The sequence below is a fragment of the Pseudopodoces humilis genome, chromosome 4 (genome assembly GCF_049639895.1).
Source record: "Pseudopodoces humilis isolate 2021_Gansu_Grassland_sample_001 chromosome 4, ASM4963989v1, whole genome shotgun sequence".
Lineage (NCBI taxonomy): Eukaryota > Metazoa > Chordata > Aves > Passeriformes > Paridae > Pseudopodoces > Pseudopodoces humilis.
Genome location: NC_142203.1, coordinates 21,124,043 through 21,142,107, shown reverse-complemented (window position 1 = coordinate 21,142,107; position 18,065 = coordinate 21,124,043). Strand labels below are relative to the sequence as shown.

Below are 18,065 nucleotides of genomic sequence, written 5' to 3'. Positions count from 1 at the left end.
AGTAATAAAAAAAATGAAAGGCTGTTCCCAGTATACTATATTACTCATTAAATTAAAAAAAAAAAAGAAATCAGAAAAGGTTGTAGCACAACAGCTGGGCTGCAGCAACACCCTGGGGGAAAAAAAAAAAGGCAGCAACAACATTTCCAGAAATATAGAAATTGCTCTATTTCGTCATTTCGTCCAACAGTAGGGAACCTAAATGAAGCACAGTTATATTTCTATGTGTAATACACCAAAACTGACTATAGACTAACTTCCTGTAAGCTTTAACAAAGAGCCTGTCAGTGCTTCCTAACACCTACAAACAACCCGTGAAAGAGACTGGTTATTAGCTCATAATATCGCCAATTAACTCACTTTTACATAAAAAGTATACACTGTAGTTATGTCAAGAGTTTTTGTGCAGATTTAGCCCGCCCTATAAAGGCAGATAAACTAAAGGTAGGTAATCAGAGGACAAACTTTTGCAGACTTTACAAAACAAATGTCACATAAAGTGTACTTAACACATAATGATAATATTGCAATCAAGCAGATGGTATGTGTATGCAACTCATACTTGATGGAGTATCAGAGCTACGGTCTTTACAAGGCATATTTGGTGAAGAGCATTAAAACTTCATGTGTAGTCAGAAACAAGATGTAACTATCCTTTTTACAAAAATAGCTTTATTTTCTCAAAACACATGCTATTGGCAATTCTTGCACCCTTCAACAGGTACACAGTACTTAACAGAGTTACAGCTCCATTTCCCTACAAGTTTCCCTATGAAGCAGAGGTAAATCCAGTTCTCTTTTACAGATCCAGTCAACCAGAACGGACAAGTTTGCTTAGATAAAACATGCCACAGAGTAAATGATGATATACGATCTCCACTTACAGCGGTACTGTTTGCTCACTAGAAGAAAGCTAGGACTGATTATGTGCTGGGAATGATTTACATTCATGGGACAGAACACATTACATCCTTTCCAGGTCCTGAAAATGTGCTGCTGCAGCAACAGAAGCCAGTTTACGCTGTCAGTCTTAGAAACGTTTAAAGAACTGCTCTACAAACATTGTTTATTTCCATTTCAAAATACCTCAGAAAATTACAAAGCATAGTACAGCAGCACATCAAGAAAAAGATAAATTATAGATATATTTAAAAAAAAAAAAAAAAAGGAGAAACCTAGAATTGTGAGTGAAAAAAGGGCCTAACAGCTCTGATTAGTGAGCCATGTGTTTATACATCTTTCAACATTATACAAAGCACTGGGTGAATTTCAGACTGCCTCAGATGGCCAAAGACTGTTGAAAGAAACTTGTTGACAATGCTCTTGAAATAGAAAACTAATATTTGATGGCAAAAAACCCTGTAGCTTATTATAAAAGTCAAATATAGGATTATAAAGCAATACACAGAGATTCTGGACTTGCATTCCGGTGCATAATCTAACCATCTGTCGACCAGTTGTGCAGCAAAATCAAGATAACCTGGAAATCTCCAAAAGGACAGCTAAATTCTTTTCCTTCAGCTACTGCATCTCCCTGCTTATGAACGTGCCCGCGGTAATCGCACTCTGCCTGCAGATTAACCTAGAGGAGATGACACCCGCCACCCGCAAAAGAGAGATTGCAAAGGCAATCTTGCCGGAGAGGGTCGATAAGCAGGGCGCCCGGCTCTCGCTGAAGCAGGCTGCAGAGGCTGAGGCGGACTTGGCCGCGCCGGGCGCGGAGCCTCCGCCGAGGGCGGCGCGGGGCCCGGGGCCGCTCAGCCCTCCCGGCTGGGGAGAAGCGAGCGGGGCTGCTGCTGCTGCTGCTGCTGCTGCTGCTGCTGCTGCTGCGGCTGCTGCGGCTGCGGGCGAGCACGGCTGCACCACGACACCGAAAAGTTAAACTCGCCGGAGCGGGGTCGTTCCTGAGTCCTCTCCCACCGCCGGGACGCCGCCGCGGCTCAGCCCGGAACCGGGCAGCGCTGCGGGTCCCGCAGCTCCCCAGAACTCGCCTCCCCCGCCCAGCAGACACCTCTCAGGAGAGGCAACCCGCCCCGGGAAAAATAAAACTCCGCGGGGTGCCCTGAGGTGGGGAGTCCCCGAGCAGAGCCGCGTCGCAGTCAGGGGATCACGGCTGGTCCCGGGGCGCACGGCACCGGGACACGGGCTCCAGCCCGCTCCGGGCCGCGGGCAGCAGCGCGGCGATGCCCGGCCGTCCGCCCGGGGCACGGCAGGGAGCTACCCGTGCTGGTGCCCAGCCTGGACACCAGTTGCTCGACCGCGGTGAAGAAGCGGTAAAAGGAGCCTGGGGGAGGCAGCAGAGCTCCGGAGGAAGCCGGACCCCGGCCTGCGGGCGGTGGGGCGCTTGCCCCACACGGGGCAGACGGAGGGTCCACCCGCGCAGCCCTTCGTTCTCACCTCCTTAAGTTCCTTAGCGACATCTTTCAGGTCCCCCAGGACTAATTCCAAATCCTCCACGATGATCTTGATCTGCTCCTTCACCTTGGCTTTGGAGGCTGCCGGCGGCCCCTCGGACGGCGAGGAGGAGGAGGATGCGGTCCCTTTGGACTGGGCGGACATCCTTCGGGGCAGCCCGGCGCGGCCAGCGGGGCACGCAGGTCAGGCGAGCGCGGCGGCCGCCGGCCGCCCGGCCCCGTCCCTCCGGCTCCCGGAGCTGCCGCAGCCGCCGCCGCCGCCGCCTGCCCGCCCGCGCATCCCGCGCCGGGGGCGCCGAGCCGCGCCGCGCTCCGCCGGGCGGCCGCGCTGTGCAGCTGCCATCGGCTCCCGGAGCGGCACGGGGGCCCGGCTGCAGCCCGCCGTGCGCCGCGCCTGCGCCTCGCCCCGCCCGCCCCCGCCCCGGCCCCCCCCGGACCCGGCTCCGGGCGGCAGCGGGGGCCGGGGGAGGAGCGCTCACCGCCCGCGCTCCTGGGGACCGGCGAGGCCCGGCGAGGCCCGGCGGCTTCTTCGGAAGAGATGCTCTCCCACCTCCTCGGCGTCCGAAGGCCCCTGGGGGCGAGAGCACTGCGCTGTGTCTCCCAGAGGGTGCGCGGTGTTGGCTCGCCCCGGAGCCCCACGCCGTTGTCCACGGGAGCGGGACGGGTCGCTCCGGGCCGGGAGAAAAGGTCAAAACCCGCCAAAACAGCCCCCCAAATGGAAACACTTTCCGTGGCTGGCTCATTAAAGAAGACAGCAACAATGTTTCTGGTGACAAAAGTAATTTTTGGAGGGGTGACACTCACAGCCCTGTACTGTTTAGCGACCGGTTTGGCTCGTTTGGAGTGTACATGGCTCGGTTTGGACTAAGGAATGAAGCTGTGGAAGTACGCTGTTGTGTAAATGCCAAATCGGTAAAAGGCGCATACATGTCCCTGCTCACCTGTGTAAACTGCACTGCAAAAACACAATAATCAGTAGACCCTGTTCTAGTTGGGAAGTAAAGGCTGCATATCACACCTTATAGAAATAAATGAGGCACATGATCCAGAGTATCTTTCACGAATATTCTACCAGTCTCTTTCTCTGAAATACTGGCCAGTGCCACTTTTGAACACATACTATACTTCCTCTATTGCTCTTCAGTGATCAATCTATGGAGCAAAATGAAGAGATTGTAAGATATCACTAACCTCTGGTGGTTTTCCATTTTACTGCAAAAAAGCTAAAGGGAGTTGGTTTAGGTATTTCAATCTCCCACTAACTAAGAACAGCAAGAAGAAGGCATGCATCCAAGTGCCCAAGTCATGCTTTGAGCACCACCCTGCATGGCTGCTGCTGACTTGGATGTTGAAAATGTTTCTGAGAGTTTTGGCAGCCTGAGATGTTTCAACCTAGCTAAAGCAGGACAGGAAAAGCAACCTTGCCTAGAGCAGTGTGTCTGCACATGGTAAAAATTCCACTTGGTGACGAATAATTTGTCTTTGGGAAGATTGTGGGACTGGGATATGAATAGAGAGGGCCTGACAAACAACACCTGTTACTGCCTAGGATAAAGTGTAATTATCTTTCCACATTTTGTCACCATAAAATTTGTGATATTTGGCTGAAATTATATGTTAGTGGGCATAGAATTTAATTTTTTCCCCAGGTGTCTCAAAGACCTTTCAAACAATTTCAAGGAGGCCATGTTCAAGAAGAGCCCCTGTCTTTCCTGTCAACTTTTCTCAAGTCAAATGGGAGATTTCTTTTTCATCTCACCGAGTGAAAGCTCTTCCAACACTGACTTTTAAAAGCATTCCCTCTGGTTATTTTTACTTAACTGTTTTTATATGAGCAACAACATCATATGATTTTTTAAGCTGGCTAAGTCACAATTTCCAAACTGCAGTCACCACTAAATTAGAAAGAAAGCAACCCACAAGTTGTTGAATAAGTTTTAATTAATGTGTTTGAATATTATTCCTCAGGGGTATTGTATGAACAGAAAAAAATAAAACACTTATGAAAAGCTATCAGTGGAATTATCTATGCAGAAACCAGCACGTATCCAGTTTATAATTAGAGCAAAAAGCCTATTTTGTGATAGAAGGTAAGTACCTGTGCTGTACAACAGTATATACTAGCTATACATAACATGGCTTACATAGATAAGGGACGGTTTCTTACTGTACAAATAATTATCATTGTCAAAAATTGCTACCAGATTTGCTGGTACAAACAGACACTGTAACTTTATAGATTGTCTCTGTATAAAGTGTTGCCATGTCTCACTGCTAAATATTTTTATTTTAAGAAGGAAGAATTGATTCCTGTTCTATCTCATAAGTTAGTTTTAAGTCATGACAAGAGTTCACCCACACTCCTGTGGTTATCCAGTTCCTGTAAGCCTGTGACCATCTTTGGAGACTTCCCAAACTTTTGAAGATATAAATCAAGTTCATTTTCCAAATCCCTCCACTTTTGTAGTGACATTCTTCTAAGAGCTGTGCAGGATTATACTGTGGCTGATATTTTTTACTCATTCAAGTGTCTGCTTAGTCCTGAAAAATACTGACAACACTTCTAAGTTCTGAATAAATTTTATTGTCCTATTGGTCTTTAAAGCAATTTAATGCCTTTAAAAATGTTCTATAACTTGCCAAACTATGTCTTAGTTAATGGTAAGTCCTTTCGCACAGCAAAGTTATCTATTAGTCGTTTTAGTTCTTTTTCTTCTGTCTCTACATAAAATGCTATTTATTAGTGTGCTGTCAGTTTATTATTTTTATAGTCTATCTGTCTATACCCTCACAAAACCCAAACTGGCTAATCAGGGAAAGTAAGAGTAACTCCTTACTGGAAGTCTGACCTCTTTATAGTGTTAAGAAGATGCAGAGGATGCACAAGAAGTCTCCCCAGAAATCGTGGGGGCAAAAGTTATTTAGAAAGTAAAAATCTTAAGACATTCAAAGTGCAGTTCACTGATTTTCCGTTAACACTTGAAATCCAGGAACATTTATTCAAGAAAGAAAGAATACAAAAACCCACACTTGCGTTAAATGAATACTTAGTGAGGTACCATATCACTGTCAGCTGTGATCTCAATTATGTTTGCAAATTGAGTAAGGCTTGCAGTAATTGGGAAGGACCTCTCTCACAAAAATCTATCAAGATGCTGCAAAGTTTTGTTTTGGTGATTCAGTAGATGGCACTTTTCCTTCTGGAAAAAAACGTCCTATATCTCAGACAAGTGTTACAAATAGAATGAGCTGCACTCACACAAAGCAGCGATTTTTATCGTGCTGTTTTGTTTATGCTGTTTATTTTACGTATGGAGTCACTAGATTCAGAAGCTATGCAGGAAACCATGAGTAATCATAAAATGTACATGAATCACAGAAATTATTATGCATGAGAATCAGCCACAGCATTAATATCAGAAATGTAATGACTATTAAATTTAGTCTCTTGTCTCATATTAAAAAAAAAAAAAGCCCCAGGTGTTTGCCTACTTGGAAGGGCTTCTTTAGTATCATAAAATCTTTGTAGTTATTTTGTATGAAAATAGAAACAATTTTACAGATTATATATGCATATATGCATATATGCATATATGCATATATGTATATATGTATATATGTATATATGTAAAACTACATCCCAGTTTCCTCCAGTTCTTAGTATTTCATATAAATTCATTAAAAAATAATTTGCTGTTGCCTGATGAAGGTATTTTGTTTGACTTTTGGGCTATCTTTCAAGGCAAAAGTTCCATAAAGCTTTTTATATCAAACAAGATCTGGATGTTCTGGTTAATTTTAAACATTGTGAAACTTTCCGACCGAAAGCAAATAATTTACAAGGCAAAAAGATGTTGTAGAGGAATATCTAATTTGGTGAATGATAAAATAAAACCTTAATTTATTTTCTATCTCTCTTTAGAATTTGTCCTTAAAGGAAATATTCCACATATCCATATACAAGTTAGGGAAGCAGTGAAACAGTAAACCTGTCTTTTTCTTGACAAATGAAATTGTGGGGAAAAAAACTTAGATCAACTGCCAGAGGCTTGAATGTTGGACACATACTATTTAAAATGTTCAATAAAATCTTCAAAATTAATCATAATTAAATTAAAACAATGGGCTAAGATAAAGTGCAATACCACTAACTTGTGTTCCACATAATTGTTAAAGACAGATTTTCATCTTTCATACTTTTCATCCTAAAACAATAGTATGGTAATCCTTTTTCAAAATTCTTCCATATTTAACTGAATATTATGTTATTTTCTTAACTTTTAGATAGATTTTTAATGGTTATGATGAGAAACTTCACTCTGGCTGCTTATGTTCCAAACCATAAAGTTGTAGCTCATTTGCATAAAAGCTGAAAATCTTTTCAGTTAAATGAAAAAAAATAAAAAAAAGAACAAAAAATCCCCAAACCTATTTCTGATGGTGGTACAGTAAAACAACATTTTATTCTTCCACTTTTTTTATAAACGGGTTATTCCTTTAAGAAAACCTCAAGGTCTCGCAAAGCAAAAACCATACTTCTGTATTCAGTTGCTCATTTCCAAAATGTAGCTAGAAAACATAATGAAGTCAGGACTGGGGCAACATCACCCTTTGCACAAGTACTTGTCCTACTTCTTCACCATTTTGTTCATTATATTGATTCAAAATACTACATACCATATGTATAACATGAAAGTCATATCTTTCTGTCAATGAACAGATACTTCTCATAACGATTTACATATTGGTAAACATGGTTCAGGCTTGATTATTTGTAAAGCAGAACTCTAGGCACGGAGCCAAGAAACTGAATACACACCTTAAACTATCTTATTCTCCTTTCAAAGTAAAGGTAGAGCAGGGTTTTATGAAATACAAATCTATTTTCCTTGCATGTTGTTTGTAATTTGTAAAATGAGGATGGCAATAAAATCTACTTTTCTTATCTGGAAAAATTCTTTGTTGAGTGATGTTGTGAAATGAAAGAGCAGTTATTATCTTCTAACTTAAAAACATATATGCAGTAATTTCTCTATTAAATATGAATAAAATGTATCCTGTGCATCACTTATGTTCAGTTCCTTCAGCCTGCTTAGGATGGAATGTCACATTTATTAACCCAGCTTAAAGAAAATCTATATTCGTGTCTCTGTATTGAATGCCAGCTCACAAGATTTACTACAGCTTCATGGGGAAGTAAGTGCTGGAGGATAAACATGTTGAAACTAAGACCTTCTTTGACTCAGTTCTGTTCCATCAGGGTTCCTTCATGAGCTGTGAGCAATCATAACATATGAACCATATTCCTCAGGAACTAAATTGCAGTGGGCTTTTTTCTCCATAAAATTTTAACTAGTGGTAGTTCTCTAAAAATGTCAAAAGTTCTGAAACGTGCACAAGAGCAAGAATTTAAACTATTTTCTCCAATCTAGCCCCTCAGTGTCTAGATAAAGAAATAGAGAATCTAATAAAAAAATGAGAATTAATTATATCTGTGATTAGTTTTAATTCAATAAAGATACAATTTTCAGTGTAAAACCCAACCACATACTGCCTATGGATTTAATAAGATAGGATAATAAAACCAAATTCAGTCAGAATACAAGTATCTAGAGGTGATGTGAACTTTGTCAAAGTTACGTGACTTGTCATGTGGATTTCGTGAGTTTTGTCCAGCCATATTCTACAATGACTTTCAACATCATGTAAATTCTCTGCGGAGTTCTTTGACTCAGAAAAAATCCAATGTATAGGCAAGCATAAAAACAATCTATTAATTTAATGTGGGAGAATAACGAAAAACTGAACTACATGAATAGAGAACCTTGAAAGATGCAAAAATGTATTTGGTCTCGCCGTAAGTACTCGATTCACTGTCTCCCGCTGTGGTGGAAAGAATTAACAGAAATGGCTGTCTTAATGTGAATCAATAGAGTATTACAGGGGAAAAAATATGAAATGGGCCAGGCAAGGAAAAACACACTTATAGCATGCTTATTGCATCTCTCCTGCTACTATCTCCCAAAATGCTTTTGAGGTGCAGTAATGGAGGGAGATAAGGAATATTTTTTTTTCTCTTGAATATGTCCTGCATAATTTCTTGGAAAGAATAGAGGTTTCCTTTCCTTTTCAAAATGTAAAGTATGGTGGTAAACAAAGTGGTAAAACTGAAAGGAGAAGGTTGGCCAAATACATTTCTGCAATAATCCTCAACCAATAGTTTGTATTAGTAACTTTTAACATTTGCTTTTTCAAACTCAGATATAGGAAGTTATATATTTAATTTTAAGTTTACCAAGATTAGTTCTTTGTTTACTGGTTAACTGTAAGCTAACAAATTGGTGCCTTTTTTTCCCCCTAAGGAGCTGTGGGTTGGTGTCAGATGCAAAGTATTTCCTGTGTAGGAATATCCTTTTACTGCTGGTATTCACTTCAGTAGTACATTATTGCAAACATCTGGAGCACAGCAGAAAAACACTCTCTGGATTCTTTCCTAAATCACCTCAGTAAGGATAGTCTGAGCTAGAGAAATGACAGAGTAAATGACTAACCCAAACATGGAAAAGGACTAGAGTACAGTAGCAAGAATACAAAGGTAAAAAATGCGATTCTTTAACCTGACGACCCACAGTGGATTTATAGAGCCTTTATCTCAAAGCTCACTCCAGCTACTACAATTCAATAAACTATTTCTTCTGTGTCATACACCATAAAGCAAAGGTGAACACTCACACCTTCAAGGCTTTCATTTTAGATTGATGAATTATCTATTGACAGACAATGAATCTCTGCCATTCCGTCCTCCACTCCCCAGATTCAAATTACGTTAAAAGCCATGGTGCAAACAAAGAGAAAGAAGACAGAAACTTAAATGGGAAGGATCCATTACTCACTGTTGAACATGGGCTGGACTGTGTGCATGCCAAGTCGTCCTTTGATGTACTGACTCTTGCCCAAGATAAGGCACAAGAAAACACTGGTTCTGTCCTCACCTTGCTGGACTGGACTTAGGACATTATAGACCCAAGCAGCCAGGGCACCAGCTAGAATCTTCAAAATTATGAAAAAATATTCTCATTCTAAATTCAGATAATTATGGTTTTAAATCTGTGAGCTTTCCAATTTGCTAGTATCATCTGTTACTCATATAGACATTTATGCTTTTACTCTATGTTTTTGGTTTTTTTTAATTGTTATTACTTTAAATAATGTTTTCTGTAAAATGGTCTCCTTGTGAATTTCCACCATCAATTTACCTGGAATCTGTTACATCATTTCTTGTACTCTCTCAAGACCTATGACCTATCTTCAAAATGTCAGTTGCACAATGATGCATTCAGATATTCTATCTAATACTTCCCTGAAAAGCCATGTCAGGTATTTTCAAAGAAGCGATGTTTTCAGCGGATATCCAAATGTCCAATCCACCAGTCTAATTCAAACAAACTGGCATTATTATTTACCTCAGCTTTGAATTTGTTCTGGAGAATTTGCAATTCTCTACAGTTGTTCTGGGAAAACTCACAATTCCCCTTCTCCCTAGGTAAGAACTATTGCTAACAGAAAACTTTGGATCAAGGGCATGCCATTTGCTTCCTTGATAATTACCACCAGTCCATTATTAGCTAGTGATTTAGAAGAAAGAGTGCTAGAGCCTGTGAAATTTGGATTATAATCTCATTTGACAGGTAAAGAAAAAACAACACAATGAAAACACATGAAAACCAACACATAAACAACTTTTTCAAGTATTTGAATATATATTTGCTTTCAAAACAATGGAATAGTTTCTGATATTTTTAACAAGCATCAGGAAAAAGCAGCAGCATTCCAGTGGCAGCCAAAGGCACTTCTATCTCTTTTCTGGGTTTTTTTAAACATGACATAACATTTCAAAAATTAGGAACAGAATCCAGCTCAGAATGAACTTTTCCATTCAAATATAGACCGCTTTTTCACCAACCAAGCCTGGTAACTTTATTAATAGTAACCACTTGATTAGTAGGTAACATGTAGAGAGAGAAAAACAGGCTAGTTCAACTTTGAGAAAAGTTCCAATAATTAAATTTATAGTTCACATGCTTGAGCTTTATTACCTGAAGGTCTGACGTCCATGACCCTAGTTTAAAGATGGAATCAGTTTGGTCTAAATTTACAGATCCAATCTGTAAAATTGTTTCGTAGAAGTCCTTCAGTAGGTCTGATCTTATCTTTTAGCAGAAATATCCAATTCCTATGAAAGCCAGATGACAAGAAAACTCTGTCTTAAATTCCCTAAAATGTGCTCTGGTTTTATGCCACTGTCATTTGGTTCTGTGGGAATTTAACAACATACACGAGCTATTGTGTTAAAGGGAACTTATCTCTAACCCAGTACACATACACTTCTGCTCCTGAGGTCTCAAATTATACAGTTTTTGTGGTTTTAAAGAAGTAACTAAAAAGAAAAAATTACTAGAAAACTTACTTATTTCTTGCTGTGAGATATGGATTAGAACAAGAGCAAAACAGGCTTAAAACTTAAAAGGAATAAAGAAAGTTTATTAACAAAAAACTACAAGAATAAGAAATCAGAATAAAACTTCCAGAACAACCCTTTTCTCTCCCACTACCCAACCATTCTTTTGTTCATATGACAACATAGAGACAAAAAACTTGGGTGATTAAAACAGTCTCAATTCTTACTATAGTCTTTTCATCAGCTTTTGTAGAGAAACAGAAGTCTTCTTTTGTTAATCTATGGAGTTTTTCACAAGAAAACTATTTCTGTTATAGCTTTCTATTTTTCTGATGTCAGCTGCCTGGAAATCCTGTCATCAGGATTTCCATTTCACATCACTCTGAGGTGTGTTATGGGTCAAATGAGTCTAGGGATGTTGTTTTTAAGGATGAGTTATTCAAAGGCAAAAGTTCTCTTCATCTGTTTTTGTGAGCCTGTCTGGAAACAGAAGTTTTCTCTTTGCCTCTTAAAGGCCACAAAATCTTCAACTATTACTTTCCCATCCCCACCCCCTTCCCGCATTTTATAGGATCACAACCACTTCACCATTTGTTAAAAATCCACACTTTGAAACACTCTATTCCTCCCAATATACTGTCATGAATTAAATGAGTTTTTTCAGAACACTACTGTCCATCTCCATAGCTTTAACAGAAAAATTTTCAGTTTATTAAAGCATCTCCTTATTTTCTCTTCCCCATTTAAAACTTAATTCCTTTCTTCACCGTTTTTGATAGTTTCTGGTATCTCCTTACATGTTAATTACTCCCTCTCTCTCTTTCTCTCTCTGGAAAATATTATTAATCTGCAAGTCTCATCTGGGTAATGAAAAGGTTAAAATCTTGCCCAGGCTTTGTAGATGGTTCTGTGACCTCTGCTGGAGCAGCAGCTGGAGTTGTCTGCGATGGAAGATTCTTCATGGCTGCTCTGGAGAGTGTGGTCACTATCTCAGCCCGCCGCAGGTCAAGAGCTTTTTTTCTTTCTTTACTCGGCAGTCTCTGGTGAATTCAGTCACAGCAAAAAAACTGCAGCCGAGCCAGGGACCGGCCTGGCCCGGCCAGAGCCCGGAGCAAGCCCCGCAGGCCCCATCTCCCGGCCGGGAGCTGCGGCAGGCCCAGCCCAGCCCCCGCCCGGGCCGCATGGCCTGGGCAGGGAACGGGAGGCCAGCTGGAGCTCTGTTACCTTTCACAGCCAGGAAACAAAGAGACAAAGAAATTCTCGGGCTTAGGTCTTAAGGTGGTGTTCACAGGTTGGTCTCACTTTTCAATGGTTAAAACTACTGTCAATTGTCAGAAATGGCCAGTTATTGGCCAGGAGAAAATCTTCCATCAGCCTCCAGCAGTTTTAACTTCCTTAGGTGTTTCTCTTTGTTTTCTTCTTTCTATCACAACAGTCTCTCTAAAATTATATTGCTGAATACTTCTATCTAACCAGTAAGTATACATAAATTAATTTTGCTACAGGTGTAAAGTACCATATTTAGTAATTTACCATATAAATCTCTCCTATATTGTTTTTCGTAGCATAGAAAAATAGTTAATATAATTAGTATTGAATATTCTTGCCTTAAAAGATCTTACATGGAATAACTTTATTATCAAAAGAAATTTAAAAAGTATAGTGCAGTGAATGGAAAAAAAATTCCACATATAATTTACAATCTGAAAGGTGGTGAAAATCCTGGGTTTATGCATTACTTTGTGTAGGAACAGCAAATAGGCTTCTCTGGTATCCAAAGATTAGTAAAGGAAGAACAACCTGATTTTTCTTTCACCCTTGTTATTACTCAATCTCTTAATATTTGAAGATAACGTTTTGAAGTTTTTTACACCAAATCAGATTTCATCTAGAGATAAAATGGTGAAGATCAGAAGGCTTAATATAAATATGCTCATTTGTGTTTCTCTGATAATTTCTATTATATTTTCTGCACTTGCAAAATAACTCATCAGTAGTGTGCTTTACAAACCCAGAAAGGCCCATTTAAATTTACCTTTGTAAATATGTGACTTCAACCTTGTCAGTATTTGAATGAAAAAACAGTCAAACAAACAACAAAGAAAGAGCTACAAAGGCAACTTCTTAAAACTACTCGATTTTGCGAATTGTTTGAACCTGTTGATTGAAGTCTCCATAAATATTTTATAGGACTGACCTTCTGCTTCTAAAGTTACTAAAACTAGGGGCACTGGAGGCAAATACAATACTACATTTGTGTTATCTGATAAAATGGATGATCAAGCCAATGGTTAGACAGTTTACAGCTAGTTTGGTCTTCCTCAACCTACTACAGAGACCATCTCTTCTTCTTCAGTGAAGTTTGAAGAAGTTTTTTTCTTGCTTTGACAGATACTGGAATCTATATTCTTTTTCCTAAATTTCCATTTCACTGTGCCTTCTCTTAAATTCACACATGAACCCAAGTTGTACAGAAACTGCTGGGCTGATAACTTGCATTTATGATTTTGGGATCCACACATTTTGCTACTGCACAAGACAAGTAAAAAAAGATTGCATTTATAAACTCAGTCCAGTTGGTGTAGAAGCCAAGGACCTGAGGTCTTGAGGCCCATCAGGTGAAGCTGATTTTTAGGAGTGTGCTTAGACTGGACAGACTGCTCTGTTCTCAGTTTACCCCCAAGTCGAGGCAGACTTCCCCAAGTTGTGCAGGTTGCATAAGGGAGTAATATATCTATGCAGGTTCAATCAGTAGAGAGAGAAACAGTAACTTTTGCCTTGTTTAAGATTTTTGACACTTACTTCTGTTTTCTGTGACAGGAAGGATGTAATTATTGTGGGTATTTATTGAAGAAGTGAGGAAAAAATGCATTCCCATTCCCACAATCCTCTCCAACAATCATTTATTCTGAAGTGTTTAAATTTTTATCAAGCCTTGGCTTTTATATGATGATGCCTTTTGAAGGTGGTAGGTCTGTTGTTATGGTGCAGTAGTTTATTATAGCTGAATTGTTTTTTGCATGTCATAAATTCTAAGTCTTTGCACTCACCAAGCTAAGGAGTAAAAGATGAGTATAAACTGTACAATAAAAAGAGGTAAGTGTAAAATATCATCTCTTTGATTTGACATCATCTTTGACAGGACTTTATACATATACAGATACAAAGAAAAGACTCTCAAATCAAGGTGCAAAAAATTTCTGTACAGAATTAACTGCTATAGCTTTTCTTATGTATCATTGGGTCTGAGGTGACTCAGCTTTGTTTTTCTGCAGCACTGCCAAATTACTGCCTAACAAGCATTAGAAGTCTTGGTAACTCAGTTTCTCTTAATTTTTTTCTTACAAAAGATTAGCACTTTTAAAAATATATTCACTATCGTAACTGTGTTTTATTTAACCCTTGTACCGCTTCCTATTCTTGTGGAAATTAAACACTAGAGCAGGGATTAGACACGGGAATTTGAACTCCTAGCAAGAAATTCTGATATATGGGATCAAAGCCTCACAAGCTCTGAACACCTTTTAACTGATGCTTACAGATTGGCAACTGGCATTTCTGAAATTTCTAGACAGCTCAAAAACCTCTCAGTACCTCAGTCTATTGAAAAATGCCCTATGGACTTCAGAATAGGCTTTGTCACACAAAAGCCATGTACTACATCCACTGAAACAAATGGATCAACTCCAGAACTCCTGAAGAGCAAGGCCAAAGGCAGCCCGAGGCCACCTGAGACAGGGGGGACAGAGAGTTCCATGGCTGTGTGTATGCTGGCCCCAGGAGGTGTGTTTGACTTGCAGGCAGGACTCGAGCACCTTCTGAAATAGGCACCTGAGGACAGAGATTCTTCCTTTTGGAGCAAGGCTTCTGGGCTTCCCTAAGAGTAGATACTTAGATTCCTAGCTTTCCTAAGTACCGATGCTTGAGAGGCCATAGACTCACATTTGGGTCACACCTGGCAAACATTCTGTGTGGAAAGGAGCGAAAATGAATATTAACGATTTGTTACACTCTTTCGCCTGAGCTTCAGTGGTTGAAATGTCTAAAACCCAGGATTTACAATTTGCAAGTTATGCAAAAGCTCAAACATTCTTTTGCATCAATACATCATCAACAGGATAAAACTAACCTGATTCTTCAAGGCCTACTTCAACTAACATTCCCAATTACTGGGTCTAGTACTAGGTCAATTTACCTTTTAAGGTTTGAGCTATTTTCCTTTAGAAATTATTATATCCTTAAAACTTTTAAAAAAACTTTAAAATAGGAAACAAAGCTTCATGAAACTAAGTATATAGTCTGTATTTTTGCCTGTTGCCATATAATTTGGGTACTATTGCAACACCGTGATAAAAGTTGAGAATAGCATCTAAATGTGAGAAGAAAGTCTGTCAACCCAATATTTTTAACTATTTGGCTGGTTGACACATTAAGTGAAATGAATCATATGAGAACTTAAGCAAACAGACAACATGGATTCACTTTTTACTAAAAAGATAGTTCCATTCTTAGGCTTCTGCTTCCCTTTAATGCAAAGCAGTTGACTTGAGGAGAAAAAGCATTGGCTCTGCTGTGTGGCAAGGTGGGATACTTGAAACTTTTCAATATCCTGGCATGTCATTCTTTGGAAGATGTCCAGAGTACTCCTGTTTTATTCCAACTGGCATGTAACATACTCTTTCCACTGTCAAGACCCAAGAAAGTTTACTCAGAAAGTGTATAAAATTTAGTTGCATCAGGAACAAAAATATTTTTTCTTTTAGTTTTCTTCTTTTTTTTCTTTTTTTTGGGTCTAATTTCTGTCCCCCAAAATAATTTTATTCATAGGGATTTGTTCTTTCTGACTTCATTCTGGTGGAATTTTGAATACTTAAGGAGAATAATAAACCTTGAGGTTGTGTGTGTCCATATTGTAATAATTTTGAGATTCTTTTGTGCATTATCTTCAGTTGAAGTAACACATCAAGAAAAAAAAGTAAAGATATATTTTACACATAAATTCTAATCTACTCTAAAAATTGAATTCATACAATGGCTAAACTATAATCTCTAACAGTTTTATTGAATAAAAGCTTTTACTTTAGATCAAAATTACTGGCTATCTATGAATATATTATATCAGATACTGAATAATACACAGAACAGACTTTTGACAATGATAAACAGGTCATTGCCCTACTCTTGAGGCTGTAAAATCATACTGCTATCTCCTCTTTATGACCTTAGGAATCTTCTCTGTGAAACTCTGAAGAGCCCTCCTGCAACTCAGAGTGACTTCTGGACTCCCTTCCACAGGTCATATACCATGGAATTGATGTTACAAAGGGTACTCAGATGAGAACAGACCAAGAATATCTTTGGAATTATTTTTGATGAAGCAAAGTTTTCCTGAAGTCTGTAAACTCCATTAAGATATTAAAATATATAACCTTCCGTCTGTCATGTACAGATCAGGTTTCAGTCTGCTGTTAGATTTTCAGAGAACTCTTCTATATAGTATTTGTGCATTGAGTAGAAATATGCGTATTATAAAAAGGCAGAATTGATGATATTCTTGAATTACTAGCATTTCTTACCTTATTTACAGACGCACTCATTTTCAACAAAATCAAGAATATATATTTTCCTGGAGAAGCTGTATTTATCCTTTTAGGAATATTGCTTTTGTCTGCCCTCTGACAAATTTTTGACAGGTAAAGCCGGTGTCTGTGGTTTTTTAAATTTTTCAGGAAAAAAAGGTAGGATTTCATTAGGAAGGACATGATGTTGCAAGCTAAAAAGCTGGCTTGGTTGATGTCAGCAGATAGGGATAAAGTGGCAGTAAATGACAGCAGCCAGGGAGTGTGCTTGCAACCCAGACAAGAAGATCTGAAGGTGTCTACTTGACCATCATCCTGTTTCTGAGAAGAGCATCTGGAACATTGCACCTAAATCCCGGTGGGATACAAGGGTAATCTGGCAGGGTACTTTCGCACTTTGGGCCTTGAAGAAGACTCAGTGAACACTGAGGAGGGGGAGGAATGAGACTCTGTTGTCTGATAGAATAGCTTCAGAAAAGAAAGTACTTCTGTTTCTGCAGCTGCAAATAACAGTACAGTGGATCACCTTAAAATATGAATATATAGCAAATACAATCACTCATTTCTTTCCTGTGACTAATGTCCTCTATTTATTACCATACTGTTTTTGGAAAATAATTTTGCTGGTTCTGTTTATATTGTACAAAATTGTACCTATTTCAGATGGGAATTTGACAACAGAGATGCTGTCAGCTCCTTTAAAACCCAGGAAGAAATTGAAAGACCTGGTATCTAACCTAAGACCTGCCCCAGAAGGAGACTGGATATCCTCAGACAGAAGGATAGTTCTCATGACAGTAACTTCTCCTATCTCAGGCTGAATGAAAGTGGGATAAGCATCTTGTATGAATGCCTTTTTTTCTAAAGTTGTTGAGATCTTGAATTCCTATTTGAGATAATTTTTTGCTTGGAGCAAATCACTGAATGTATAGCAAGAAGTAGAGAACAAGACTAAATACCTCCCAGTTTAGCAAGTGAACTGTGGAGGACCAGCCTCACAAATACCTAGCTATCCCCCAAAATGGGGAGCTTGAACACCAAACTCAAGCCAGCCATTTCTACAGTACATCAATGGTCTTCCTTCAATTTCTGCCATACTGAGTTTAAATTGTTTTTGCAGACCTCTTCATGATCTTCCACTTCATATTTAAACAAGCTTTTATTTAGATTAATATCTAAAATCTTGATTTCAGAAAACTATATTATCAAACACCATACTTAACTAAACAAAGTATTTACCAAGTAGATTTAAAAGATATCTTAAATTTAAAGTGTTAAATTTAAAACATGATTTAAAGAAAATACTGAAAGCATTAGTAGGACTTTACAGTAATACCCAAATAATTAGTCAGGACATAAGTGCCAAATTAATTAGTATTTTAAATTCTTAAATTAATAAGGCAAAGTCTTTTACATTTGAAAGTTCACACTTTCCACTTCCACTATCCACACTATCCATTTCCTTAGGTTATAATATTTTCAGCATTATTATGTAAAATATTTATGCTAGTTGAATTAAACTTCAACAAATTGTATATGTTCCTTGTAAACACATTTTACCAGCACTATATTTCAATAAATAAGGAATGCATCCTCTTGTCACAAAGAGCTGTT

At 39.0% G+C, this 18,065-nt stretch overlaps 1 protein-coding gene across 2 annotated transcripts in view; it reads right to left on the bottom strand.

Moving 5' to 3' along the window:
• PRR16 (proline rich 16) overlaps nt 1-2,559 on the bottom strand; it is a 142,359-nt gene extending 139,800 nt beyond the window's left edge. For both annotated transcript variants that reach the window (XR_015772393.1, XM_005528125.3), the window contains exon 1: nt 2,398-2,559. Coding sequence is in view for 1 of the 2 variants with exons in the window: in XM_005528125.3 (XP_005528182.1) it covers nt 2,398-2,559 (162 nt within the window). In the remaining variant the exon portion in view is untranslated. The remainder of the gene's footprint in view (nt 1-2,397) is intronic.
• Nucleotides 2,560-18,065: the final 15,506 nt, after the last annotated feature.